A 27,686-nucleotide genomic window follows, 5' to 3' on the forward strand; every position below is an offset into this window, starting at 1 on the left:
CTTTTCTCCCCCCCCCTCCCGCCCGTTAGATTGTAACTACCCCCTCCCCTTTTTCACAAAATGGCCGCTCGCCGCCCGTAACCTTTGACCCCATGGCAGGGCGGCAGGTACCATGAGAGGAACCCAGCAGGGAACTGAACGACTCCCCTCTCCCCCGCGATGGTACTGCCCGCGCAGCCCGCACCGCATCGATTCAGGGTGTCCCCCTCCCGGCGCCCCCTAAAAGGGGCAGCGGCTCTTAAAGGGGCGGGCCAGCCTCAGCGGCCCGTTAGGCCGACGCCGCGGGCTCGTGGGGGAGGGCGGGGCGAAGGAGCAGGCGGAGCCGGGCTGACAGACAGACAGACAGCTTTATTGAGGCGCGCGCGGGGAGGCGGGGGCGGGCGGCGAGAGGCTGCCCAGGCTGCTCAGCAGGTTGGCCTGGGGGAGAGAAGAGAAGAGAGCGGCCGTCAGAGCGGGTCAGAGACACCCGCCCCTACCCCCCGCCCCTGCCCCCCCCCAGCCGGGTCACCCCACACACCTTCAAAAAGGAGGCCACGTGTTTGGCCGTCATCCCCTCCACCTTCTCCAGGTCCTCCACCTGCGGGGAGGGGTGTAATGAGGGACCCTGTGTGCCCCACATCCTGAGCTGCTGCATCCTGCCCCCAGCATGATCCTGACTCCAGCCCCCATAGCCTCCCCCAGTGCCCATGTCCCCCATTTCAGGCCCAGCTCCCATACGCCCCCCCCCCCAGCAGCTGCATCCCCAGCCTCCCTCTTCCACCCCATGGTGCCCATGTCCCCAGCCCCCCACACCCCACCCCCGAGGAGCCACGGCCCAGCAGGTGGTACCTGGGTGAAGGGCCCATGGAGCTGTCTCCACGCCATGATGAGCCGGGCCTTCTTGTCCCCGATGCGGTGCAAGGTGCGCAGTTCCTTGGTACTGCCCTCATTGAGCAGCGCCACGATGTTCTTCCGGCTCCGGGCCAGCAGGTCAGGGCGCAGCGTCAGCTCCCAGGCGGGCGCCTCGTTCTCGGCCCCGGACCCCTCCACTTGGCCCTGAGGATGGAGGCATGGGCTGGGGCCAGTGACCTCCCACCAGCATGGGGCCCCGGCTGCAACACACTGCCCCCCCCCCCAAGCAACCCATCACCCATCCCCACCCCTGCTGCCACAGCCCTCCCCTGCACAGCTGCCTCCCCCACATTCACCCCCACCCAGCTCCCCACATTCACCTCTACTGGCACAGCCCTCTCAACTGCCCCCCAACACACTTGCTCCCCTTAACCACCATGTGCCCAATCTCCCCCTCCCCCCGTCACGCTATTCTCTCACCACCTTCTGTACAACCAGGATCTCTTCACCTCCCTTGGGCATGGCTTCCTTCCCGAGGGGCGTCTGCACTGCAGAGCAGGGGGCAGTGTTAGAGGGGGCTGGAAGCCAGGACTCCTGGGTTCTCTCCCCAGCTCTGGGTGGGGAGTGGGGTCCAGTGGGTTAGAGGGGGAGGAGGCGGCACTGGGAGCCAGGATGCCTAGGTTCCCTCTCTGGAAGGGAGCGATGTCTAGTTGTTAGACCAGGACAAGCACGGGGCCCAGGACCCCCTTACCTTGCTGCAGAGGCAGCACCACGGCCTGTTTGCAGGGCCTGGAGGGTGCCTTGCTGTGCTGCAAGGGCTTGGGCCGACGGGCCTTGTCCAGCAGTGCCGCGGCTTCTAGCTCCTTCTGCTTCTCCTTCAGTTTCTGTAGGGGAGGCCAGGTCAGTAGCGAAGGAGAGGCGGGTTTGGGGGTGCATGTGGCAACTGGCCCCAAGGACAGAGGGCACACGGGGGGAGTTGCAGATAGTTGGGCATGAGGACAGTTGGGGCTGGAGGGAACCATGGAAGCAGTGGGAAAAGGATTATGGGGCTGCGTATGGGCCTATCACTCAAGACCATAGAGAGCTATGGGGACAGATTATGGGCTGGAGGTCCCCAGGAGCTAGTTGGGGCTATGGGGTGCAGGGAGTCCTATGGTGGGGTACGAGGCTGACCCACCTGCAGCTCACTGCGCGTCTCCTCCAGCTGGCGCAGGAGGGCCACCCGTTCCCGCCGGGGAGTGTTGAGCAGCGGCAGCCTCCGCCCTCCCCCTCCCTGCTGCTTCTCCAGCTGCTCTAGCCCCAGCAGCCGCTGCACCAGCCCCGGGTCCAGTTGCTCCAGGGGCAGCAGGGAGCTGAGAAAGAAAGAAAGATTAGCCCAGCAGCAACCCCCACCCCACCCCCCATCCAACTCCCCTCCGTTACCCTCCCCAAGCCCCCATATGCTCCTCCCAGACCCTCACCTGAGCGGCTCAGCCTCCGGGGACTCGTCCTCATGAGGTCTCTTGGCCCCAGGGCTCACGCCCTCACCGCCAGCTGCAGGATCCTCAGAAGGCCTCTTGCGTACAGCTGGGGGAGGAGACAGGGTCAGGCCATGCTGGGCGAGACCCCTGGAGCCACCCCCATTAACCTCCCAGCCCCATGGGCATGGCAACCTGGCTCTGCCTTACCCGGGGCTGGCAGCGTCTCCTGGGTGAAGGGCCGGTTCACCACTTGCTTGGACTTGGCAGCGAAGTTCAGCGTGCTCAGTGTGTCTAAATAGAAGTGTTGCTCCGGGGCGATGTTCGCAATGATCACGCTGTGAGCTGAGCCCCCCAGGGAATCCTGGGAAGAGAGACAGAACCCAGGAGTCCAGCGCCTGCCCCCCACTTTAACCACCAGGCCCACTCCCCTCCCAGAGCTGGGGTAGAACCCAGGAGTGTTGGGGGGAAGAGAACCCAGGAGTCCTGTGCCCAGCCCCCACTCTCCTCCCAGAGCTGGGGTAGAACCCAGGAGTGTTGGGGGGGAAGAGAACCCAGGAGTCCTGTGCCCAGCCCCCACTCCCCTCCCAGAGCCGAGATAGAACCCAGTTCCTTCTGGCTGGCAGAGCTGTGGGGGGGGGGGCCCAGGGCTGGGCTAGGAGGGGGCTGTGGGTCAGGATTGAGAGGCACTGGCAGAGCTGGGCAGGGCTGGGGGCAGTGTCTGCCCTCCCACTGCAGCATAAGACCCCGGCTGTAGCCCCACCCCCGTTCCTGGCTAGGGCCCCGGCCTCAGCACACCTGCAGCAGGCGGGTGAGCTTGCTGTCGCGGTACGGCACGCGGGGCAACCCCTGGTTGAGGGCGTCCACCACCTTGCTGAGCACATGCAGGGAGGCGTTGATGGCGCTGCTCTCCTTGAGCTGCAGGCCCCGGTTGCCAGTGCGCCGGTTGTCCTCGGAGCCGGCTAGGTCAATGAGGCAGAGCTTGGCCACACGCCGGCGGTAGGGGGGCACCCGCTGGGCCTGCGCCACCCGCACGAGCAGCACCGCATGGCTGCGGCTCGAGCGGTCATTGAGCCGCGTGGAGGCCATGGTGCGGTTGCAGCTAGCCGGCAGGAAGTACCGCTCAAAGTCCCCAAAGCTGCCCAGCTCCCGCTCGGTCAGGCCTGGGATCAGGATGTTCCGGTCCCGGTCTTCCCGGATCGGCAGGTCCTGATGGGATGGTTCCAGCAGGTCCAGCACCTGGAGGGGAAGGGGGGGGAGGGGAGAGAAGAGAAGAGACATCAGGGGCAGGATCCTGCTGCTCCCTGCCAAGGCTCCCAGCACCCGCTCCCGCCCATCCCAGACTGCCAAGGTCCCCGTCCTGCACATCATCTCACTGATTGGCAAGGATCCTACCAGCTCCAGTCCCTTTGCTGGAGCACATCTCACCCTCCTGGTGTCTCACTTCCTCCCCAGGACCCCATCCTAGACCAAGAGGGAGCCCACCTCACCCGTCAGCTCATCTCCATCCTGTCCCCCACATGCACCTGCTAGCCCTACCCAGACTGGTGGGTGTGAGGAACTGGGTATATTTTGTAATGTTTTGATGTGGCCTGCATGTCTCAGTTTTCCCAGCTTGCTACACTATCACCCAGCGGGGGCAAGGTACATCTGCTCGCAGGGCAGATCAAGACACAGGTGTGAATGGCTCTAAGCTTCCTGGAGCCTTAGACCCAACATCAATGGAGCTGTTGAGAAGCCAGTGGCACTGGATTTTGATACCTAGTGACCAAGGAGTACGGCTGGCCCACCTCTGGGCAGGGAGCCGAGCAGTGTTTGCCCCAGCTGGAGAAGGGGCAAGGGTTGGCTGCTGAAGGCTTTGGGGACACACCCAAACTAGGCCAACGGGAGGTCAGAGGCACAGGGCTTGGGGCTCTGGGTAGACCAGGATGGGCTGGAACTTCCTTCTCTTGGGGCTAGCCAAGGACTTGCTACGTTGGGACCGACTGGCTAATTAACCCATTGGGTGCCGGTGCTTGCTGCGTAGCCCTGCAGATGTTGGCGGAGGGGTGTGCTGCATTCCCACATTGGGCAAGTCCCTCGGGTGTCAGTGGGATGAGCAGAGCGCCCGATGGGAAGCAGGGGCTACAGGCCCAGAGGTCCTGCCCGAGGAGGTGGTGAGGCATAGTGGCTTCCTCTGGAGAAAGAGTGGGACCCCTTGGGGGTCTGGCTCACTGAAGGGGGCATCACACCTGTTCTATGATGCAATTAAACATTGAGTCCAGCAGCTGACCAGACCAGTCCCTCTCTCCCCCCAGTAGCATCCTAGCCACCTCCCTCCCAGACTTGCCTTCTCCTGGTAGATCTCTAGGTAGGACATGGAAACTGAGTAGCTCCATTCCTCACCCTCAGGCAAGCAGCTCGCTTCCCGCGTCATCTGCAGCACATCCCGCAGCGCCCGGGGCACCATGCCTGGCTGTTCGGGGCTGCCCAGCATGGTGTGCGTCTTACCTGGGGTGGGAGGCAAGAAATCAGTTCCTCGACTTTCACTGCCCCCTTTCCCTCCTCCAGGATCAGCCACCCCCAAACTAGCCTCCCCCTTCCCTATACTCACCAGCACCAGTGGGCCCATAGGCCAGCACACTGGCATTCTGCCCCTCCAGTAGGTGACGCAGGACAGGCTGCACGGAGCCAGTGTAGATGTCATGCTGGGTGGCTTTATCTCCATAGAAGGTGTCAAACCTAGAGGACGGGGGAGAGGTAGTGAAGCCTGCAGGCGAAGGCCATGCTGTGATGTCAAGGGAGGATCTTGACACAAGGCTGCCCCCACAGCCTTCACCCCATCTGAGGATCCCTCCTTGCCACACTTACTGGTACTGCATAGTCTCCTTCTTGTTCCTCCAGTTGATAATCTCCAGGGAGCGGGAATTCAAACCCCGGATGCAGGGATCCCCCTGGCTGCAGGGGCGCAGGCGCACACACACCTGCACTCGGGCCTGGGGGCAGGCACGGCGGGGCTCGGCCATGCTGGCTCGCTGCTGGGACGGCATGGGGCCCACCAACTGGAAGGAGTGGAGCTAGCTGCCTGGGGGAGAGGATTAGACAGACACAGACAGTGACAGGGATTCCCCCTCCTCCCCCCAACCTGGGCTGCGTGGGTGAAGCTGCTGCCCCCGGCCACGGCAGCCTAGCCCAGCCCACAAGCTGCTCTGCACCCCCACAGCTCTCAGCTCCCCCCAGGACTAGTCTCTACTTCCCCCTATACCTCCCCCACTTCCTCCCCCCCGCAGCCTCGCTCAGCCTCGCACCAAACCCCGGTTCTCTTTTGGGTCCAGACTCTCCAGTCGCGTTTAGCGGCTCGTGCGGGCCTGGGCCGTTTGTATTTGGCGCTATCCCCGCCCCCGCTCAGACACTGGCCAATCGGAGCGCACGCCGGGACGGGACCGTACACGCAACCAGGAAAGACGGATACGCATGAGCGTGCACTGGGACAAAGTAGGCGGGGCGCGTTAAGGGCAGGGCAGGCTGACGGGACGTGTGACGTCACAACTGTTAGGAAAACAGCAAACAGGGCATGCGCTTTGGGGACAATGGCGGAAGAGCGCGCGCTCTGTGGCGCGATCTTGGGCGAGAGGGGGATGGGAACGCAGTAGAGCATGCGCATTCGAAGACACTAGTACATAAGCAGAAAAGGCAAACGGACCTGACGATACACGCACGCGCACAAGGGGAATGCGGCCATGGTGAGAACTGCGCATGCGCACTGTACGAAAGCGCGACGGGATTAAAGGGGCGCGTGCGCAACAAAGAGGCGGGAAGAAATGCTTCGCAAAGCGGCTGTACTGAGCCGGTCCCCAACCGAGCTCCGCGGCCTTTCCCCGCCAGGGGGCGGGGCTGTGACTCGCCGGGACCGGCCGGCTCAGCGAAGCCAGGAGGGGCGGCGGAGGCTCCGCCTCTCACACTGCGCATGCGTCAGAGGCCCCGCCCCCTCGCTGGCTCCCGGCCCCGCCCCCTGAGCCCCGCCCCCTTGCTGGCATCCCCGAGCAGGGGGGCTGCGAGCGGGAGCGATGGGGGGAGCAGGGGCGGTGGGGCGCCTGCTGGCCTGGCCTGGCCTGGCCTGGCGGGAGGGCCCAGGAGAGGGTGGGGGATGGCGGGGCTCAGGGCGGGGCGGGGCGGCTCCGTTTCCGCTTTAAGCGGTTCCCTCCCATGGCCCGGCCCGCAAGGGCGGGGCTGGGTCCGTGTCCAGGTCCAAGTCCGTGTCCGGGTCCGTGTCACTCCGCGTCCTCGCTGGCCCCTGGCAGGAAGCAGTCGCTGGCTCCCGCTCGCTGGGTGCGTTTGTCTCGGTCCCTCGGGTGACAGCCCGGCGCCGGGAGAGCGGGGGCCCGGCAGGGAGGGGCGGGCTCGGGGCTGTGAGTTGCCCCCAACCCCTTCCCCTCGCCCAGCAACTCGGGGTCCGGCTTAGCGGGGCAGGGACGCTGGGCTAGTGCGGGTGTGAACGGGGGGCGGGGGCGCCGGGGCGGTGCTGGCTGGGGGTGCGAGGTGAGCCCTGGGGCAGGCGCCTGGGGGGTAAATCTTGGCACTGGTGCGTTGGCAGGCCTGGCGGGGGTGCCGCGGGGTGTGGAAGGTGGGGGGAGGGGCGAGGCCTGGCGCGGGTGCGGCTCGGGGGAGGGCGAGGCTGGGCGCGGGTGCGGCTCTGGGAAGCGGCTAGGCCAGTTGCTGTGTTTGCGCTGGGATTAGGGGCTGTAACTGGTTGGTTCTGACCCAAAGGGAAATTTCCCCGGGGTGGGGGTGAATCCTCGCAGGAGTGTCCCAGGCAGATGGGCACGGATGCGCCTCTGGTGCTGAGGTCTCTGGGAAAGTGCCGGGTGGTTGCTGTTTGCGCTAGGATTTGGGGCTGTAATGGGCAATTCTGGCCCAACAAGGTCCAGTGGTGCCAGGGTGGTGGGGCCAATCTGGGGCTGCTAACTCCCCCTCTCCTCTCCCGCAGATGACATGGCAGAGGAGTCCATCATCCGCATCCCACCCCATCACTACATCCACGTGCTGGACCAGAACTCCAACGTGACCCGCGTCGAGGTGGGACCGAAGACCTACATCCGGCAGGACAATGAAAGGTGAGGGGGCAGAGGGTGCTGGAGGCCGTGGGGATGCTGGGAGGGGTTAGAGCGTTGCTAGGGGTGAGGAGGCTTGGGGGCAGTTAGGGGACTATGGAGAGATGGGTTGTGATGTAGTAGGTTGGGGGGCTGGAGGTGGGGAGGGGCAGGAAGAGACAGAGCTATGTGGGGCCGGCGGGGGTCAGTTCCCAGCTGCTTTCCCTGATGTGTCCCCCCTCCCCTGCAGGGTCGTCTTCCCCCCGGCCAAGATGGTGACGGTGCCGCCCCGACACTACTGTGTGGTGCTCAACCCCGTGGTGCGGGCGCTGGGCGCTGGGGTGCAGTTTGATGGCTCGGGGCAGGCACTGCTGCGGCATGCAGAGGTGGAGATCCGGCTAAACCAGCCCCCCTTTCCCCTCTACCCTGGGGAGGAGATACAGCAGGTAATGCCCCAGCCCCGCCCCAGACTAGGTCAGAGCTGGTGCCCCCTGGGGGGCCAGGCCCTACCTTGCACCCCTGACCCCATTCTCCTTCCAGGGGATCACGCCCCTGCAGGTGGTGCTGGCCAACACTGCCCTGCATCTCAAGGCCCTGCTGGATTTTGAGGACGACCAGGGGGAGAAATATGTGGCTGGGGACGAATTCCTCTTCGAGGGGCCAGGTGAGTGGCCCCCACCCCTGGGGCAGGGCTGAGCCCCCCACCTAGAGTTGCCTGTGGCTAACGCCAGCCTCTCCCCAGGCACCTACATCCCGCGCACCGAGGTGGAGGTGGTGGAAATCATCCAGGCCACCATCATCCGGCACAACCAGGCCATCCGTCTCCGTGCCCGCAAGGAGTGTACGGACCGTGAGGGGACCCGGCGGGTCACAGGTATCCACCCCTTCGCCCTCTGCCCTCACTCCTGACCCACAGCCCCCTTCTAGCCCACCCTGGGGTTCCCCTGCTAGCCCAGCCCTGGGCCCATCCCCCCTGCTCTGCCAGTGCCCCTCACTCCCGACCCGCAGTCCCATCTCTCTCCCACGCCCAGGTGAGGAGTGGCTGGTGAAGCGCGTTGGTGCGTATCTCCCTGGTGTGTTTGAGGAAGTGGTCGACATCGTGGATGCTTTCGTGCTGACAGAGAAGGTGAGCCGAGGGGGCTGGGGCAGGAAAGGGGGAGCTGGTGCCAGCCAGGATGTGATCTGCCTGGGGGGCGGCACCGGGGTGGTTTGGGCTGGGGAGGGAGGGAGGATTTTCCTCTCCCACCCATCAGGAGCTGCCTGTCTCCTGAGGGTGTAGGTGTGGCTGTTGTGGAGTCCCTCTCCACTTGGTTACCATGGCTAATTTGCATTTGAACAGTGGGAGCGCTGGCTTTCCAGCTGGGGAAGAGGAGCTCCCTTGCTGTGAAGTGACTCCTTATTGGCATCTGTAGGCTGCGGGCGCGGGACTATGGTTTGAGGGTGCCCAGTTCTTCCCCCTACAGGGCAGCGGTGAGGGAGTGGGAAGGCATGGGGCATGGGGCAGAGGAGATGGAGGAGTCCAGGGAGGTCATGGGGTGCAGTGGGTATAATCTCAGGTGTATTGGGGGGGACATGATGTGGGAAGGAAATTGGGGGAAGCTAGGTGTAAATTGGGGGTGGGCAGGACATAGTATAGGGTAGACTCCATGGTCAAGGGGAAGATGTGGGGGACCCTAGGGGAAGAGGGGGCTCTGAGGGGAGGCGAGAGTAGATGGACATGGGAGGAGTGGGGGATTCTTGGGGAAGAAGGGAGCATCTAGGGCCTGGATCCCCTCAAGCTGTTGGCCACGTTCCCCTGCAGCGGGCGCTGCATCTCCGTGCCACCAAGACCTTCCGGGACCCGCAAGACACCGTGCGCCGGACAGGCGAGGAGTGGCTGGTGACGCTGGCACAGAGCGAGGCCTACATCCCTGACGTCTACGAGGAGGTGCTCGGCGTAGTTGACATCACCACGCTGAGCAGCCGCCAGTACTGTGTGGTGTGCGACCCGGTGGGGCCCAATGGCAAGCCTCAGCTGGGCCAGGAGAAGGTCATCAAGGTATGTGCTTGCCCACTCCTTGGAGAGGGGGTGTGTGTATACATGGTAATAGTGTAAACTCTAATATATTTGGTAGTTTTGTTTATCAGAGGTAACGTGGTACCTCTGCATATCTCTATGGGGCATGTTTATCCTAGTAGTTACGGTAACAAAGTGCCTCTAAGGGACCTCCTATTTACTCTTCTAATTACCATGGGCCTGTGGCCCTGGGAGGTGCATTTATCTGAGTATATATAGTAGCCTCCCCTCTCCTATGGCCTCCGGTAGCCACCAAGTAACTCTGCTGCCAGCCATTGAGGCCCAGAATGGCGGCATCTACCGTAATTACTGAAATGAAGAGACCACTTTGGATAGGCTGTTCTGGCTACCCTAGGGGTCGGCTACCATATATACCAAATTATAGCTGCCGTTCTAGATGGGCCAGGCAGAAACGTATATTGCCAGGTTATGGGCACAGCTATAGCTGGGGAAGAGGGGGGTACATATTACTTAGAGTATAGGAGCAAATGGTTACTATATTTTCAGTTTATAGGAGAAGGTTGATGAGGTCATTGTGGGTTACCATATTTCCTAGACTATAGGCAATGAGCTATTATATTTTTAGGCTATATATAGAATAATGGGAAAAGCAACTGCTCACTTTGGAGTGGGGTGGGTCCAACTGTATTTTTCAGATTATCTGCAGGTGTTGCCTTATTTCTTTAGTAACAAGTGCAGACATGAATAAAGTATTCATTGAGAGAGGGTCTTGCCATATTTTATAGTTTATATGCACAGTAAAATATATTACCTAGACTATATGCACATGCTTCCTCCCCATATTTATTGGATTAGCTGTGGAAATTCTCATCGAGTGCTCCCTGTCTGTTCCTCCAGGGGGAGAAATCATTCTTCCTGCAGCCAGGGGAGTCTCTGAAGGAAGGGATCCAAGATGTCTACATCCTATCAGAGGAGGAAGGACTGCTGCTGCGGGCGCTGCAGAAGCTGGAGGACTCGGATGAGGTGGGGGCAGCCCTGGGCTGGGATAGCCAGGGCTGTGAGTGGGGATGGAGGAGCCACGGGATCCTTAATGCTGTTTTCCCCCCATCTCCAGGATGGCAGCGAGGTGCAGCGGAAGCCGGGTGATCACTGGCTGATCCGGGGGCCCTTGGAGTATGTGCCGCCATCTGAGGTGGAGGTGCTGGAGCGGCGCCAGGCCATTCCACTGGGTGAGAACGAGGGCATCTATGTGCGCGATATCAAGACAGGCAAGGTAAGGGAGCCCCAGTATCTCTGCCCCCCCACTAACCCCCTCCAAACACTCCAGCACCAACATGGACTCCTGAGCCTCCCCCACTGACCCCCAAATAGCCCCATCTCCTACCCCTCCTGACTGCCCCATCTCCCCAGGTGCGGGCGGTGATCGGTCACACCTACATGCTGACGCAGGACGAGGAGCTCTGGGAGAAAGAGCTACCCCCCAATGTGGAAGCCCTGCTGACCTCGGGCCGGGACCCTGTGGCTGACCGCTCCGGGCCCCCCCCCCAGGGAGGTGAGGGCCACCCCCGCGACAAGACCCGGGTGGTGAGTTACCAGGTCCCCCACAATGCGGCTGTGCAGGTGTACGACTACCGGGAGCGGCAGGCCAGGTGAGCGGGGGACCTACAGGCGGCATCAACAGTGGGTGGGCGGGCACTTGGGTGCAGGGGGCTGTGATGGAGCTTGGGGGGTCCCAATGGAAGGGAGGATGTGGGCTGAGGTCCCTGGGGCTCTATCCCCTGGTGTCTGGGGCTGACATTCTCTCCTTCCCCCCCCCACCAGAGTGGTTCTGGGCCCGGAGCTGGTTCTGCTGGGCCCGGATGAGCAGTTCACAGTGCTGAGCTTGTCAGGGGGGCGGCCTAAGGTACCACACGCTCGCCGCTCCCTCTGCCTGCTGCTGGGCCCCGACTTCTGCGCCGACATTGTCACCATCGAGACGGCTGACCATGCCCGGCTGCAGCTCCAGCTGGCCTACAACTGGTGAGGGGCCGGGACTATGGCTGGGTGGGGTCAATTTTTTTTTTCGGGGGGGGGTTGGGGACTGATGGGGTGGTGGTTGCGGGGAGCAGGGATGGTGGTGGATGGGGACTGGAGGAGTGGGGGGAGGGGAGCCGGGGGGAGTATCACAGGCCTGTTGGTCGCCTCCCACCCCAGCCTGCTGCTCCTGATTGGGCCGGCTAGTTTAACACCCCACAGAGCCCGGCTCTGCCCCGATCTTGGTGTCTCCAGGCCACTTCTGGGGCTCCCTGGCCGTAGCCTAGCACTGGCCTTTCAGGCCCCCTCCGGCCCCCCTGCAGCCTCTGGGGTCCGGGTCAGAGGGAGGCTGGGAAGTGCGGGCGGGACCAGAGGGGCCTGTTTCCCCAGACCCCCTAATGGCCCTGTCCGTCCCCCCCAGGCACTTCGAGGTGCCGTCGCCCCCCGACCTCCCCGTGCTCTCCCGGCTCTTCAGCGTCCCGGACTTCATTGGTGACGCCTGCAAAGCACTGGCCTCCCGCATCCGTGGAGCCGTGGCCTCTGTTACCTTTGATGACTTCCACAAGGTACAGGGGGGCTCCCGACATGGCCCCTCCCCTTGCCTGCCTCCTCGCCCTCCCGGGGCTCATGACCCCCTGCTCCCTCTAGAACTCAAACCGGATCATCTGCTCGGCCGTATTCGGCTTTGACTCGGACCTGAAGGTGCGCAGCTGCCTGCGCTTCCCCCAGAACGGGCTGGTCGTGAGCAGCGTCGACATCCAGAGCGTGGAGCCGGTGGATCAGCGCACGCGTGATGCACTGCAGAGGAGCGTGCAGCTGGCCATCGAGATCACCACCAACTCGCAGGAGGCGGCTGCCAGGTATGGGTCCCTTGGCCCCCTGAATGCCTCTGGAAGACCCTCCCCCCCCAGTTCCTCCCCGGGACTTGCTTCCCCCCCCAGCTCTGACGTGGCCTTCCCCTGTCCGTCTTTCCAGGCATGAGGCTGAGCGGCTGGAGCAGGAAGCCCGGGGGCGGCTGGAGCGTCAGAAGATCCTGGACCAGGCAGAGGCTGAGCGGGCCCGGAAAGAGCTACTGGAGCTGGAGGCATTGAGGTTGGGGAGGAAATGGGGGGACCACAGGGGGCCAGGGACCAGGGAGGGACGCAGGCAGGTCGGTCTGGGGGTGAGTTGTCTGGGAAGGGATGGGGGGGGACCTTGGGGGTGTGGATGGTGGAGGGAGGGGGAAGTCTGTGGCAGGGGGGAGGAGGTGGATGGGTGTCCGTGACCCAGTCTGACCCCGTCCCCCAGTACAGCGGTGGAGAGCGCTGGCGCGGCACGGGCTGATGCCCAGTCCAAGGCGGAGGCAGCGCGGATCGCGGGCGAGGCGGCCGTGGACCAGGCCAAGCTGAAGGCTGAGGCAGCTGCCATTGAGACAGTGAGTGAGGAGGACTAGGTAGTACAGAGGAAGGAGTCTGGGGGAGGGAGTGTGGCGGGGGGAATGAAGGCCGGGAGGGAGGATTCTGGAGGAGGGGGTGTGGCCCATGGGCCTGGGGGGGATCGACATGGAGCGTCCAGGGTGGGCTGACTCCGTTCCCTGACCCTGTTGCCTGGGCCCTGGCACAGGAGTCGGAGTTGAGCCGGCTGGCGCGGGCACGGGAGCAGGAGCTGCGCTTCGCCCGGGCGCAGGGCGAGCAGGAGGCAGCGCGGGCCCAGCTGTTGGCCGCGGTGGAGGTGAAGAAGTTCCAGGAGGTGACGGCTGCCATCGGGGCCGGGACCCTGCGTGACATCGCCCTGGCTGGGCCAGAGTTGCAGGTGGGCCAGGGGTGGGGCTTAGTGTAGGGTGGGGAGGAGCCTGGTTTGGGTGGTGGAGGGGGATTGGGAGGGAGGGGCTAGGGGAGAAGATGAGGGGTGTGGCTTGGGCAGTTGGTGAGGGAGTGGGCGGGGTTGGGGCCGGAGGGGGGGGGGAAGGGCCTGGAATAGGCACTCACTCACCACCCTCTGCCCTACAGGTGAAGCTGCTGCAGGGCCTGGGCCTCCAGTCGGCCCTCATCACTGATGGCTCCTCCCCCATCAACCTCTTCTCCACGGCAGGGGGGCTGCTGGGCATCCTGCCCAAGCTCCCCCCGGGGCAGCATGAGTGAGGGTCCTGCCCCTCCCCTCAGAAACGGGATCCAGTATCTGGCCCCAGCGTCTGCATTATAGTCCGCAATAAAGGTGGCGACCAGCGTGGCTGGGTGGGGTCATGGCTCATTGGAGGCCTGGGCTCTATGTCACAGACCTGACCTCAGTGGGCACTGTGATGTCACACACCCAGGGGGTGGGGCCAGGCAGAGCCCTGCTCCCACTGGAAGCTGGTATGGGGCATTGGGCTTGGGGTTGGCTCCTGCTGTGTGCCCTAGTATTGCCCCTTGGGGCCAGGCCTCTGCCCCCTAACAGCACCACTCAGGACACAGGTGAGTGTTGGCCCTACGGTGCCCCTGGCCAAGATTCCCTGGTCCCCCCACCTCCCCATAGCACAGCACCCCCTGCCCACCCAATGGTCACTCTGCATTCCGATGCCCTGTGCCACCCCACCAGTTACCAGTGGCTGCTGCTGAGCCCTCATCTTCCAATAGCATGGCACCCCCTGCCGCCCCCTGGTCGACACCACAACGCGGTGCCCTGTGCCACCCCCTGGTCACCTCAGTCACAACCGTCTTCTGCTGAGTCACCCTATTGCACAGCCCCTGTACTAAGCAGCAAGAAACGTCAAAATTCAAGCGTCCTGCTCATGGGCCATAGAATTCTGCTCTTGATGTACCAGAGCTTCTCCCTCAGCACCAGCTCCCATCTCGGCTTCTTGCCCCTGCAGCGACCTGGAGGGGAGGAATGCGGCCGGTGCCGGCTTCGCTCTGGTTCGATTATCCGGACAGCGACAGAGCCAAGCTCCTAGCGACCTACCGCTACATCGGGGAGCAGCCTGTGTTCTTCGCAGCCAGTGAGGGGATGGGGGCCAGGGATCCCTACATAGACAGTCCCTCTCAGTCCAGCCCTAGGCTACTCTATGCAGCTTGGCCTAGGCCCCTCAGTTTCACCCTCAGGCCTAGACCATGCAGCTCTGCTGGGGGCCCTCAGTGACCCCCCCCCACCCCACACTGAGCTACCCCTAGCTCTGCCAGTGCCCTTTTTGTCCCAACCCCCCAACCCTGGACTACCCCCTCAGCTCTGTTGGTGCCTCTCAGTGCCACACCCAGCTCAGCTGGTGCCCTAGTCCTGCCCTTAGCCCTAGGTGCCTTCCACCCTAGCTCTCCCGATGTCCCTCAGGCCCCCGCCCCCCAACCACAGGTCTGCTTTAGCAATGGTTGGGGAGGGGAGACGGGGCATTGGACTGCGAGGTCCATAAGTTTTGGCCCCACTGCTCAGAGTGGGGAGGGGGGGGTGGTTTGCTCCACTTTGTCCCCATATTAATCTTTTGACCTGCCCCCCAGATCTTCTCCCTCGACTCCTGTGCCACATCCTGCTCGGTTCCGTTCTCCTGACCCTGCTCTTCTTTCTCTACCAGATCTGCAGCCACATGTAGGTGTCTTCCCTGGACACCTGGGTCCAATGTCCTATCCTAGCCTTCCCCTGAGCTGGGAGCACCACAGCACCCTAGCCCCCATGCCTGGGTCCCACTCCCTACCTGACCATTCTGCGCTGGCAGTGACCCGCCCCCTTGTTCTCTCTTAGGGTCTGCAGGATACAGAGCTGAGGAGTGGTGAGATTTTGCAGTGCAGCTGCACCCCCAATAAAGCTGTATTGTCCTGGCACCTCCTGGGAGGTGTGACTGTCACAGTGAGACGTGGGGGTGGGGGAGGTCAGTGATGGGGGGATAATAATCACATCAAGGCGGGGGTGCTGGCATTAGCTCAAGGCTCCTTTAATACTTTGCAGTCCCCAGGTTATAAGTCTTCCCCCCCTCCTCCCCCCATTTAAATCTTGCCCCAGTGAGTGACGGGGGGAGCGTGGAGCCTGCAGTCTTTGTGCGGGGGGGGGGGGGGAAGAGGTCAGTTCCCCACCCGTGACCTGGTTATTGCTACAGTGTGGGGCATCTGTGGGGAATCCAGGGGGTCTCCAAGTCTCCCTCACTGCCCTGCTGGTGGGGTCCAGCTAGCTTTCCCTCAGCTGCACCTCCCAGGATCGCAGAGGGACCCCCCATTCCCTACTGGACAGCCCCCTGAGAGTTGGTGGGGTCCCAGGTACCATCCCCTATCAGTTCAGGTGGGGACCCACTCCCTGCCACAGGGCAGCCCCTGAGAATTCCAGGGGTCCCTCTTACCAGCTCCCCAAAATCCACAGGGAGCCCCCTACCAGCCCCCAATCGATCAATAAATAAGTTAGAAGCTGAGGCTATGGGGGTCTGGCAGTGGGCACCAGCTCAGCCGCCCCTTCCCTCTCCCTTCCCCTGCTGCCCCTACAGTGGGGGTCGGTCTGGCAGGCCACCCCCTGGGCTGTGCCTGTCACACAGGCAGGAGGTTTCAGTCCAGCGCCTCCCAGGGCCATGCCCATTGTTCAGGGTGGGGAGGTCTGAGTCCAAAGCCCCCAGGGCTGTACCCATTGTGCAGGGCGGAGGGGTCTTAGTCCAGCGCCCTTGCCCCAGGGCCGTGCCCGTTGCGCAAGGCGGGAGGCTCCTTGGGCCGGGCGCGGCGGAAGAGGCGGAAGGCCCCGCGGCAGATGAGGCCGAACCAGTAGAGCTGGGGGGCCAGGAGCAGGGCGGCGCCCAGGTTGTAGGTGGGCGGGATGGCAAGGGGCACGCGGTGCAGGGCCAGCCCAGCGTGGCGCCCGTAGGCCCAGTACATGTAAGGGAAGAGCAGGATGCGGCAGCAGAAGAAGGTCACCAGCATGAGCAGCCCGTTCACCTTGTGCAGCAGCCGGTGCTGCTGCTTGTACTGTGGGGACAAAGATGGATGAGGGGCTGGGCTACCCTCTCCTGCGCTGGTTGAGACCAGAACCCAGGCATCCAGGCAGCCCTGCCCCTGCACCAGCTGGGACCAGAACCCATGTGTACAGGAGCCCCCTGCCCCTGTGCCGGCTGGGACCAGGCGTCTGGGTGGCCCCCCCCCGTGCCGGCTGGGAACAGAACCCAGCCGTTCAGGTGCCCTCCATCTCACCCCCCCCAACACACACAGCTGGGAATGGAACCCAGCCATACAGGCACCCACCCCTTCTCTCGCTGGCTGGCAAGAGAACCCAGGTGTCCAGCCCGCCCTCCCGCGGCAGTACTCACCAGGATGAGCACCTTGCCCAGGCAGACGAAGGGGGTGCTCAGCTCGGCCATCAGCATGCAGCCCAGGAAGAAATCGCCCTTCCCCTGGCGCCACAGCTGGGAGGAGAGGGGGAGTGAGGGGTAGCCGGTGGGGACTAGCCCCCTCCTGCCCCTGGGGTCCAGCAACCCACCCCCCTATGGGTATTGGGGATATGGGGGTCTCACTCCCCACAGAAATGGGAGCACACCAGCACCATGCAGAGGAGGTATGGCCCCTACGGGTATCGGGGTCCCATGGAGATGGGGCGCACACCAGCACCCCTGAGATATCAGGGTCCCACTCCCCACAGAGATAGGAGCACACCAGCACCATGCAGAAGTGGTGCGGCCCGTGGGAATATCAGGGTCCCATGCACCACAGAGATGGGAGCACACCAGCAGCATGCAGAGGTGGTGCGGCCCCGGCCCCCCCCTCGGTGGTAGCGGGGTCTCACTCACCACGGAGATGGGGAAGCATACCAGCACCATGCAGAGGTGGTGCAGCACCATGAGGAACTCCTTGTGCAGGTAGGCACGGGTGACGGTGCGCAGCGAGCGGGGACCTGCAGCTTCATGCCCTTTCACCCGGTACTTGTGCCAGTGGCACAGGAACATGGCGTAGATGTCATAGATGAAGTAGGGCACCGCAAACTGCGTGTAGGTGCCCGCCAGCCAGTGCCTGGGGGAAGACAGAGAGGTTAGAGCTGTCACACAGGGTGGGGGAAGATGGCAAGGGCAATGGGGCTCTGCTGGGGCGGCAGGGGAAGGAGGTGGTGCACAGAGCAGAGGAAGATATGGGGCCCTGCTGGGAGCGCCGGGGGAAGGGGTGGCACACGGCAGGGGAAGCTGCCCTGAGGAGGGGCTCAGCAGTGCCAAGGCCAGGGGACGGGAGAACTGGCCAAGGGGACTCGGTGGTGCACGTGGGGGAGGGGCTGGAGAGTGGGTGGAGCCAGGAGGCAGCACGGCCTGGTGCGTAGGGACTGGCAGGATCGATGGAGTATTGACGGCACCAGCTGCTGCAAGGTCACAGGGGATGCAGCCTCTCCCAGCTCCGGGGCATGGGCGCCTCCAACACAGCCCATGGTGCAGCCACACCACGATCCCCAGTGGGGACACCCTGCCCCAGCTTGGACAGTGCCCCTCACTCCTGACCCACAATCACCTGCTAGCCCAACCCTGACCCCCCCGCCCAGCCCTGCTGGTGCCCCCCAACCTCATTCTCTGATAAGTGGCTGAGACTGGCTAAGGGCCCTGATCCCTCCTTTATGCCTGATATGGGGAGGTGACCCCCCATTATATTGGGCAGTCCCCACGTCCAGCTAGCCCCCAGGGGAAGCAGCTGACTGGGGAGACAGCTCCTGTTGTCTTGTCAGTCTACTAGTGCCCAGCCTATGGGCCCTCCCTGCCAGCCCCTCCACTGCCCCCCCCCCCCCCCATGCCGCAGTCCTGCCGCCAAATTGTGCTGACAGAGGCCTCTGCCCAGTGTGAGCTGATTAGGCCCCATGCCAGAGCCGCAGCCCAGGATGCTGCAGTGGGACGCAGGATTCAGGGGCTGTGGGTCAGGAGTGAGAGGCAGCAGCAGAGCTGGGGGGGGTGCGGGTTAAGTGTGAGGAGCACCGGCAGAGCTGGGGGTGAACAGGTCTGGAATGAGGGGCACCAGCAGAGCTGGGGGAGTGTGGGTTGGGAGTGAGGGGCAACAGCAGAGCTGGGGGGAGACCAGGGCTGGGCTTGTCCCCTGGCCACTGATGTGGAAGGAAGGGGTATGTGTGAGGTTTCCCCATGATGCTCTTCTCTCACCCCCACCTGGGCCCATGACTGTGTCAGAGGCTCCTGGCTCTGCAGGCTCCAGGTGCAGTGTGTGTGTGGGGGCAACTGCCATGGAAACCAGCCCCCCAGCCCCCCTCACTCACTAACTCAGCTGGAGTGCAACAGGGTTTGGGGGGGGTCCTTGTAAGGACACAGGCTGGGAACCCCCCCATTCTAGACCTGGGATAGAACCTTGGAGTCCTGGCTCCCAGCCTCCTGCTCTAACCCACTAGACCCCACTCCCCTCCCAGAGCCAGGGGAGAATCTCGGAGCCCTGCCAGCCCATCCTCGGTCCAGCCCTGATGGGACTAATTACCCCTGGCTGATGTCCGCTCTGGTGCACACAGCTGCAGGGTCAGGCTGACCCGCGGGGGGGCCGAGGGGATTAGTGCGCCTGCCCATCTGTGCTCCCGGGAGAGGCCTCAGAGTGGGGGCGGGGGATAATTCCAGCTCAGCAGCTAAGGGGGAAGGTGAGCAGGCCAGTGACCCGGGGAGGGGAAGGCATGGGCGGAGAGGGTGGGAGCCTCCTGGGCCAGCTGCTGCCCCAGTGCCAGGCAGAGGCGCTGTCCGTCCCACCCACACTGCTCCCCCAGCAGATGGACTGGGCTCTGCCTCTTCAGAGCAGTCCTGCCTCACAGCCCCCCTGTTCTAATCACTAGACCCCACTCTCCTCCCAGAGCCCAAAGAGAACCCAGGCATCCTGGCTCCAGCCCTTTCCCACCATGCAGTGGGTCCTAACCCTGAGTCTGCAAAAGGAGCCCCTGGAAAGGGCACTGTCCGCTGTGCTGAACAGAGTCTCGGCCCTCCAGCACCATGGACAGGGGAGAGAACAGCACCCCGCTCCCACAGCGCCCCCTGCAGGGAAAGGTGGGGCCTGGAGTAGCCAGGAGCTTCAATCAGTGCCCTGCCCCACCCAGCTCTCCACAGCGCTCGTGACTGCTGCAGGCCAGCACTTCTGCATGTGCTCCCCCCTCTGGCATGGCCCTGTCACTGCCAGCAGTGTCGGGCGTTGGGGTGGCAGTCCCCATGCTCTGCACTGCTGCCAGGCTGAAGGGGGAGCCACACTGTAGGGCTGCCCAGCGGGGCAGGCCAGGCTGGGGTGTGGAGAGCGAGCCGGGTTGGCAGAGCAGACTCACTGGTCATCGATAACGTGTTTGCAGGAGCTGAAGATGATGTATCCAGCGGTGGAGGCCATGACAGCTTGGACAGAGGAGACCAGCCTGCAGGAGAGGGACACGGGATTAAAGGGAGCAACCCCCATCTCCCCACCTCTGCCGGTACCCCTCAACTGCGACCCACAGCCCCGGGTTCCTAGCTGGTTACTTCTCTGTGCCCACAACTGCTCTCTGGGATGCTGTGGGGTGCAGAGGGGCCTAGCGAGAGCTGCCGGGGAGCAAATGGCTCTGGTGCTCCAGGGGTGGCGACACTGGTGGCGGGCTTATGGGCCTGGCTGGCACCCCAAGTCACGGCACTGAAACCCCTTGGATGTGCTGGTGTGAGCAGGGGTGGGGGGATCCCAGACTCTGGGGGCCTTATTCCCTCACGGGGATCCCAGCCCAAGGCACCTAGGTCAGCCCTCCAAGGCCTCTAGCCCTGGCAACCCTCGCCCAGGGCAGCCAATTCCGCAGCATTTGCCCCCCTTCCCTCCGCTGCCACTGCCGCCTTCCCTCCATCCCTCTGCTGCCACTGCCTCCATCCCTCAGGGGCCACTACCCCCTTCCCTCCTTCCCTCCATGGCCACTACCCCCTTCCCTCCACGGCCACTGCCCCCTTCCCTCCATCCCTCCGCGGCCACTGCCTCCATCCCTCAGTGGCCACTACCCCCTTCCCTCCTTCCCTCCGTGGCCACTACCCCCTTCCCTCCATCCCTCCGCGGCCACTGTCCCCTCCATTCCTCCGCAGACACTGCTTTCTTCCCTCCCTCCTTCTGCAGCCACTGCCTCCATCCCTCCATGGCCACCGCCCCCTTCCCTTCAACCCTCTGCTGCCACTGCCCCCTTCCCTTCATGGACACTGCTTCCTTCCCTCCATCCCTCTGCAGCCACTGCCGCCTTCCTTCCATCCCTCCGCTGCCACTGCCTCCATCCCTCCGTGGCCACTACCCCCTTCCCTCCATGACCACTGCCCCCTTCCCTCCGCGGCCACTGTCCCCTTCCCTTCATCCCTCCGCGGACACTGCTTCCTTCCCTCCCTCCTTCCGCAGCCACTGCCTCCATCCCTCCGTGGCCACCGCCCCCTTCCCTCCATCCCTCCGCTGCCACTGCCCCCTTCCCTCCACGGACACTGCTTCCTTCCCTCCATCCCTCTGCGGCCACTGCCCCCTTCCCTCCCTCCTTCCATGGCCACTGCCTCCATCCCTCCGTGGCCACCACCCCCTTCCCTCCATCCCTCCGCTGCTACTGCCTCCATCCCTCCGTGGCCACTGCTTCCTTCCCTCCATCCCTCTGCGGCCACTGCTTCTCTTCCTTTATCCGTCTTCTGTCTCTGTCTCCTTCCCTCCATTCCACTCCTCCCTGCATCCCTGCTCTACTCCTGTCTCCTTCCTCCATCCCACGGTACCTGGCAGAGATGATGACAGCGTCGGCCTCATCCCAGCGCAGCCAGGGCAGCCGCTTGAGGCTGTTCTTGGCCAGCAGGAAGAGTCCTGGAAAGATGATGCCCCCGGCCACCAAGGCGTGAAACATCGCTGGTGGGGTGCAGAAAGGGGGACCCACACAGATTGGGGGAGGGGATTGGGATGAGGGAGGGGTCAGTGTGGCTGGGATTCGACCTTGCTGCAGCCAGATGGGGGACAGGCCTGGGGGCTGCACATGGTAGTGGGGGGTGATGGGGGGCTGACAGAAGCTGCTTGGATCCAGGCAGCGGCTCTGAGGCCGGCTGTGACAGAGAGAAAGGGGGGGAGAAAGGAGGGGGGAGCAGCTGTCAGGCGCTGGGTGGAGGCACTTAAAGGGACAGCAACGGAGTGTCCTTTGCTGGAGGTGGGATCGGGGGTGGGGGGGTGGAATAGGGGTCACAGTCGTTGGTCAGTGGGGGCATTGAGATTGGAAAAAGAGGCGCAAAGGAAACATGGATCTGGAAACTGGAAAGAGAGGGGCATCACCAGAGCTGGGCTGGGGGAGCCCAGGGCTGTGGTAGCAGGGGGCTGTAGGTCAGGATTTGGGAGCACTGGCAGAGATGTGGGGTGGAGGAGCCAGGGTTGGGATAGAAGGGGGCTGCGGGTTCAGAGTGAGGGACACTGGCAGAGATGTGGGGTGGGGGAGCCCAGAGTTGGGATAGCAGGGGGTTGTGAGTCAGGAGTGAAGGGCACCAGCAGAGCAGAGGGAAAAGGGGAAGCCTAGGACTGGGCTAGCAAGGGGCTGCGGAGCAAGATTGGGGGGCACCGGCAGAGATGTTGGGGGAGGAAGCCCAGTGCTGGGATAGCATGGGGCTATTGATCTAGATTTTCCAGACTCCTGGTGTAAATGCCAATGGAGGGACACAGATTCACACCAATTGTGGATCCAGTCATTTGACTACATAATATCCTGCATCAGGGAGTCGTACAGCTCAGTCCATCTGCACCTGAATGCTTTAAACTGGCTTTATATGGACTGAGTGGAAGCCAGGATTTAAACAGGGGGCGTTGAGAGGATCTGGTCCCTTGTCACAGCCAGGTCTGGACAGGGCTGTCGGGGGGCAGAGAGGAGGGAACATGCCCCAGTCACAGCAGGACAGTGCTGGAGACACACACAAGGTTCTTTAGTCTAATCCCATAATGCTGCTGGCACAGGCACAGGCAGGTGGGGATCAAGGTCAAGGCCCAGTTTGGAAGGGTGGGTATTTAACCCCTCTCTCTCCCTGGGGCACCAGGGGAATCAGCTCAGGGCTAATCCTCTCACAGATGGCAATGTGCCTGCTGAGCCAGTGACCCTGGAGTCACCTCTAGGGCTGGGGGTCTTTGATCAGCAGCTGTATGGGGGAGACTTCTGAGCCATCAGCGCCACCTTGTGGCTGAGGGAGACTCCCCTCCTAAGCCCTTCATAGAACCCAGGAGTCCTGGCCCTCTACCCCCACTCCTCTCCCAGAGCCAGGTTAGATGCCAGAAGTCTGGATGCCCTTACTTGGCAGCGACATAGGTGGCATGCAGCTGGTCCATACCCAAGGCCCGGGTGTGGTACAGCACCCAGCGCAGGAGGAGGAAGAAGATGGGGAAGAAGCAGCAGCTGAAGAGGAAGATCACAGCCATCTGTGAGGAGAGGGAAAGCAGTGAGAAAGGGGGCGCTGGTGACTCTCTAGCATCCTACCTGGGGGACCCCCCCTTACTAGCCCCTTTCCTCACCCTGAGACCACCCCACCTATCACGGGTTCCCTAGAGCATCTGTACCTTGCCCTCAACTACTCCTCCCTGCCTTCCCCCCCAAACTGGCCCCTGCTCCTCCCACAAGAAATACCCCCTACTCCACCCCCACTACTCCACCATGTCCCTCCTCCTCACCCAACTACCCAATTCTGTCCCTCCCCAACAATTACCCCCGCCTTCATCTTATTTGCATAAATTAGCATGCTGTTAAAACCCCACCCCCCTTCACTGAGGGAGCAACGAACCACCTGGAGGCTCATTAATCTGCCCCTGCTGATGGCACTGACGGGCTCTAACGAACCCATTTGCCTCTGACCCCCCAGCTCAGTGCAGGGCTGTGCAAACATTTGCATACCAATAAATCCGCAAGCACGCCATTGGTTAATTAGTGAATAAATTTGCATCTCATTACCTCGTCAGCAACTATTGGCATCTAATCCTGCCCTGTGCTAATTTGCATATTCGTCCATAGTATTAATAAGACATGCGTTAATTTGATTAATTAACGAGGATATTTGCAGGCGAACGGTGAATTGACTATTGACGTCACTAATTTACATATCATTAACTCATGCATACTAATCAACTCCTGACGGCCTTGCCCACTTCCGGCAATTAAGGGAGTTAAACTGGAATAAATTTGCATATACTTAGCCCACCCCAAATTAATAATCAATTCCCCCCCTCCCCCGCCATCCCTCTGAGGGGAAGCCTGCCCAGCGTTGCCGCCACTGTAGAGCGCATGCGATCCTCCGCTGTTCTGGCACGGGCGCGCCGCCAGAGCTGCAATGCGCATGTGTCTTTCGTTGAAGCGTGGCTCGAGGGAGGCTTTGCGCATGCGCCAGCTGCCGGGTCCAGCGCGAGGATACAGAGCAGTTAACGGTCGTCTTCAGTTCTGAGGGCGCCAGTGAGCGGGCGGTCGCGCCGCACCTTCTGATTGGCTGCGGCGCCCAGCCATTGGAGATCCGCGGAACGGCCTGGTTGCTGGGCAGAGCAGATTGAAGCGCGGGATGAAAGGGAGATTCTGATTGGCTGTGGGCGAAGAGACCTAGAGACGCCGTGAGAAAATGCTGAAACTTCGAATTTACATTAATATAATTAATGGAGGGATTGGGAGAAGGGCCATATGCTGGGGGCCGAGTCTGCCACTGGCGGAGGGGCCATGTGCTGAGGTGGGGCCACGTGCAGGGAAGGCTGGGCCTGGCCACTGAGGATGCAGGACCTTTTGATTAGACATAATTTCTGCGTTCTGATTGGTTGTCTCTCTTGGCCAATCAGAGAGTAGCCAATGTTTTGCTCTAGGCTTGACTCCGTATCCCTGCTCTCTGATTGGCTGGGGAGCACTAATCGCAGCAGGAGGCATGTTTTTGGGCTAGACCCGTACCTCTCACTGCTGACTCGGTGGCTACAAGATCTTAACCAATCATTCCAGAGAGAATATTGCCCCCACCCATGCGATCGCTCTGCTTTCTGCTTGGCTGGTGGCTCTCATCCCGTTGGCGACCAGAGGATTGGTATCATGGCCGTAAGCGCCCGCCCTTTGTTCTGATTGACTGGGCAGCGTCAGCCAATCAGCGAATGGGGGACTTCAACGTGTAACTCCATGTCTCTGATTGGTTGGGAGCCATTGGCCAATCAGAGCAAAGGAGATGTCATTGCGGGGTCAGGCAGGCTGCCCCTTGGACGCTATCGGCGTTATCACTTTGGGGTGATTGTCCTGCCCCCTTCAGTCACTATGGTTACCAGTAGCCAATCAAACGTCCTGCCTAGGCCCGAACGTGTGCGAGTTTCTCCCTGATGGGCCTATGGGGCAGAGACACGCCCTTGCACTTGCAGTGGACAGGGGCCTTCCCACGTGCTCCCTCCTATTCCCGCGAGCTGAGGCTATTTCCGGTCGGATGCGATCATTTCCGGTGGGTATGCAGCGCCCTCCGGCAGTGCTTCTTCTCCCGGTGCCCAAGGCGTACTTCCGGTACCAACGTTCAATGGCGGCTCCTGAGCTGGTGTCATTTCCTGACTTAGGAGACTTTTGTCCTGTGCGTGGCTCCGTAGCGCTGTCGGGGCGGGACCGACGCCATCGCTTATGGCAACAGAGGGACGCGCGAGAGCAGGGCGGGGTCTCGCGGGACGTCGGGGCAGCGGCGGCGAGTGGGTGAGCGGGGTGATCGGGGTTCTCATGAATATTCATGACCTGGGGTTAGGCTCAATGTTAATGAGATGCGAATGTTAATGAGGACGATCGTCGCCTCGTTAATACGCACTGAATGTTAGTAACGACGGGGTGCGGCCAGATTAATATGCATCAGATTTGAATATTAAGGTAGGAGCCATTTAAAAATTTGCATACTGTTGGAATATGGATGAGGGGAGGGAATTCACATGCACGAGGGGGTGTGGCCAGGCCCTGTCTAATGAATATTCATTGTGGTTAATATTAATGAAGGAGGTGGGGACCCTGGTGTAATGAATATTCATGAGGAGATGGTGCCTGCAGCTCATTGACACTTGTGAGACATGGGATGGGCCGGAGGGTCATTAATATTAATTAATCATATTCCTCTGTAGTTAGGCATGATATATTTGAATATTCATAAGTGTATGCATCTTAATGAGGATGTGAGGCCTGCCTCTATCATGCCTTGCTCCCACGGGCTGAGGCCCCACCCCTGGGGTAGAGGGTGGTCAGTAGGTTTCAGAGTGAACCACGGAGCCAGGGGCAGCGACATGCTGCTCTGGGACCTGCCCTCGGGCCTGCCTCTGCCCAAGTTTTGGGATGAGGGTGGTTTGGTGTGGGGAGTAGGTTTAGGGGTAGGGGTGAGGTTCAGTGGGGCATCTTAGGGGGCCGAGTCCTCACTTGCTGGGGGGGGGCTCTGATCTGTCTGTCTCTCTCAGGTGCAGGAACTGGTGCACATGCAGCCCCCTAGTGAACAGAGACCCCAATTCCTCTGAAGACTCCCACTCCCCCATCCACGAATGGCTGTAAGTCTCTCCTCCCCTGCTACCTCCCGTTTCCTGTGCCCCCTGCTGCACCTCCCCCAGGCTCTCTGATCTGCTTCAGCTCTCCTGTCTCTCCCTGCTGCAGACCCCCACGCTGGGTCCCCCCAGCTCCCTGCTCCTGCCCCTTCCAGCCATTGTCCTCATCACCGTGACCGCCTATCTGCTCCTCCTCCTCCTCCTCCTCGTGCTGCGCCAGTGCCTGCTGGTAAGGGGGCACCAGCTGAGGACATTGGTCTAAACTGGGGGGCAGAGGGAGGGGATATGGAGGGGGAGTCGGGCAGGGATGTTCAGGGGGTTACAAGATGGGGCAGACCTAGGTGGTCCCAGCGGGGCTGGGTAGGTCAGCTGGTGGGGCAGGTTGGCCCTTCCATCTCTTACCCCCTCTTCCCTCCAGGCGCGTGGACTCTGCATTGACTGCTGCTGGTGTGAGAAGGGAGTACTGGGGGGGCCCTGCCCGTGCTGCCTGGCCTGCGCTGAGGCCTGCGACTGTGGCCCCCCGTCCCTCACCCGCTGCCTGGACGCCTGCTGTCCCCGACACCAGGTGAGTGACCCCCAAATGCTTTGGGGCACTGCCCCCACCACATGTCCTGTGGCGGGTAGTCCTGTGGACAAACATCCCTGTAAATACCCTGTGGCAGGTATTTAATAGCAGCTGTTTAACATCAGCCTGCGGCCCCACCCACCACATAACAGCCACTGTTTAACTTCATGCAGTGACTAGTTCTGCAGGTTAACAGCCCTGATTTCTCTCTCTGCAGGGCTGGGATCTTGGCACCTGCCCTCCTTTCCCTCGCTGCTGCCCCCTCTGCGACTGTGCCTGTGCCTACCAGCCCCCTGACTGCCAGAGCATCAATTGCATCTGCTTCGAGGTCAAACTGCTCTGAGTGGACCCCCGCCAGGAAAATTAGGGGACTGTCTCATTAGAGACTCTGACTAGCATGTGCTCTCCAAAGCTGGATTGGGGAATCCCCCTGGGGCTGTATATGGTGATCCCCTGCCCCCCAAATGGGGTGATCCCCCCTCTGATTTTGTAACATGACCTTCAATATTTGTATTCCCCACTTTTATAATAAAGCAGCTTTGAGATGCCTTGCTGTGTCTGTCTGCTTTTGGGTATCAGTGGGTCAGAACTGGGGCACTCATGAAAATATTCTCGCCACCAGTTTTTCCAGAATGTCTACTGAATTTGGGCCAAATCGAGGAGACATTAGCCATAGGGTCCAGTAACCACTCCCCCTCAACTAGCCCTGGAACCTCTGAATTGGGGGTCCCTATCCACCAGCTCCCCAACCCCACTATCCCACTACGCAGATGACACTAAGCTGGGGGGAGTGTTAAATACCCTGGAAGATAGGGATAGGATACAGAAGGACCTAAACAAATTGGAGGACTGGGCCAAAAGAAATCTGATGAGGTTCAACAAGGACAAGTGCAGAGTCCTGCACTTAGGAAGGAAGAATCCATGCACAGCTACAGACTGGGGACCGACGAGCTAGGCAGCAGTTCTTCAGAAAAGGACCTGGGGGTAACAGTGGATAAAAAGCTGGATATGAGTCAACAGTGTGCCCTGGTTGCCAAGAAGGTTAATAGCATATTGGGTTGCATTAGTAGGAGCATTGCAAGCAGATCACGGGAAGTGATCATTCCCCTCTATTCGGCATTGGTGAGGCCGCATTTGGAGTACTGTGTCCAGGTTTGGGCTCCCCACTACAACAAGGATCTGGAGAAGTTAGAGAGAGTCCTGCAGAAGGCAACAAAAATTATTAGGGGGCTGGAGCACAAGACTTATGAGGAGAGGCTGAAGGAACTAGGCTTGTTCAGTCTACAGAAGAGAAGAATGAGGGGGGATTTGATAGCAGCCTTTAACTACCTGAAAGGGGGTTCCAGGGAGGATGGAGCTAGGCTGTTCTCAGTG

At 61.8% G+C, this 27,686-nt stretch overlaps 4 protein-coding genes across 11 annotated transcripts; 2 read left to right on the forward strand and 2 right to left on the reverse strand.

The window, feature by feature from the left end:
- Positions 1-49: 49 nt before the first annotated feature.
- KIF22 (kinesin family member 22) lies at positions 50-5,678 on the reverse strand. Of its 2 annotated transcripts, none has more exons than XM_067563866.1 (13): positions 5,576-5,678; positions 5,139-5,352; positions 4,882-5,009; positions 4,618-4,778; positions 3,087-3,527; positions 2,499-2,652; positions 2,292-2,397; positions 2,009-2,183; positions 1,583-1,715; positions 1,315-1,379; positions 829-1,035; positions 518-577; positions 50-417 (listed from the first exon to the last, which is right to left on the reverse strand). In XM_067563866.1, exons 2-13 carry the CDS (start codon positions 5,315-5,317, stop codon positions 349-351), a joined length of 1,878 nt encoding a protein of 625 aa, XP_067419967.1. In that variant the 5' UTR covers positions 5,318-5,352; positions 5,576-5,678; the 3' UTR covers positions 50-348. The 2 variants fall into 2 exon arrangements, with proteins under 2 accessions (XP_067419967.1, XP_067419966.1); XM_067563865.1 differs by having other exon boundaries at positions 1,312-1,379.
- A 110-nt stretch (positions 5,679-5,788) lies between these two features.
- Positions 5,789-14,726, forward strand: MVP (major vault protein). Of its 2 annotated transcripts, none has more exons than XM_067563863.1 (17): positions 5,789-6,010; positions 7,255-7,381; positions 7,608-7,803; positions 7,898-8,021; positions 8,100-8,231; positions 8,389-8,483; positions 9,159-9,395; positions 10,272-10,397; positions 10,489-10,647; positions 10,785-11,023; positions 11,196-11,393; positions 11,809-11,953; positions 12,036-12,247; positions 12,363-12,479; positions 12,675-12,801; positions 12,990-13,178; positions 13,376-14,726. In XM_067563863.1, the coding sequence occupies exons 1-17, from the start codon at positions 5,842-5,844 to the stop codon at positions 13,505-13,507; spliced, it is 2,724 nt and encodes a 907-aa protein (XP_067419964.1). In that variant the 5' UTR covers positions 5,789-5,841; the 3' UTR covers positions 13,508-14,726. The 2 variants fall into 2 exon arrangements, with proteins under 2 accessions (XP_067419964.1, XP_067419965.1); XM_067563864.1 differs by lacking the exon at positions 5,789-6,010 and adding an exon at positions 6,442-6,596.
- A 1,224-nt stretch (positions 14,727-15,950) lies between these two features.
- Positions 15,951-23,376, reverse strand: TLCD3B (TLC domain containing 3B). Of its 3 annotated transcripts, XM_067563873.1 has the most exons (7): positions 23,187-23,376; positions 22,536-22,660; positions 20,995-21,079; positions 19,572-19,655; positions 17,089-17,308; positions 16,612-16,707; positions 15,951-16,273 (listed from the first exon to the last, which is right to left on the reverse strand). In XM_067563873.1, the coding sequence occupies exons 2-7, from the start codon at positions 22,555-22,557 to the stop codon at positions 15,962-15,964; spliced, it is 819 nt and encodes a 272-aa protein (XP_067419974.1). In that variant the 5' UTR covers positions 22,558-22,660; positions 23,187-23,376; the 3' UTR covers positions 15,951-15,961. The 3 variants fall into 3 exon arrangements, with proteins under 3 accessions (XP_067419974.1, XP_067419975.1, XP_067419973.1); XM_067563874.1 differs by lacking the exon at positions 23,187-23,376 and having other exon boundaries at positions 22,536-22,820; XM_067563872.1 differs by lacking the exons at positions 22,536-22,660; positions 23,187-23,376 and having other exon boundaries at positions 20,995-21,248.
- A 109-nt stretch (positions 23,377-23,485) lies between these two features.
- Positions 23,486-26,861, forward strand: LOC137163555 (uncharacterized). 4 transcript variants are annotated; one of them, XM_067563822.1, is made up of 5 exons: positions 23,486-23,833; positions 25,667-25,753; positions 25,857-25,976; positions 26,166-26,312; positions 26,530-26,861. In XM_067563822.1, the coding sequence occupies exons 2-5, from the start codon at positions 25,748-25,750 to the stop codon at positions 26,653-26,655; spliced, it is 399 nt and encodes a 132-aa protein (XP_067419923.1). In that variant the 5' UTR covers positions 23,486-23,833; positions 25,667-25,747; the 3' UTR covers positions 26,656-26,861. The 4 variants fall into 4 exon arrangements, with proteins under 4 accessions (XP_067419923.1, XP_067419924.1, XP_067419922.1 ...); XM_067563823.1 differs by lacking the exon at positions 23,486-23,833 and adding an exon at positions 24,403-24,687; XM_067563821.1 differs by lacking the exon at positions 23,486-23,833 and adding an exon at positions 24,774-24,926.
- Positions 26,862-27,686: the final 825 nt, after the last annotated feature.

The sequence above is a fragment of the Emydura macquarii genome, unplaced genomic scaffold (assembly GCF_026122565.2).
Source record: "Emydura macquarii macquarii isolate MOO-44397 ecotype Brisbane River unplaced genomic scaffold, CSIRO-AGI_Emac_v2 contig_2627, whole genome shotgun sequence".
Lineage (NCBI taxonomy): Eukaryota > Metazoa > Chordata > Testudines > Chelidae > Emydura > Emydura macquarii.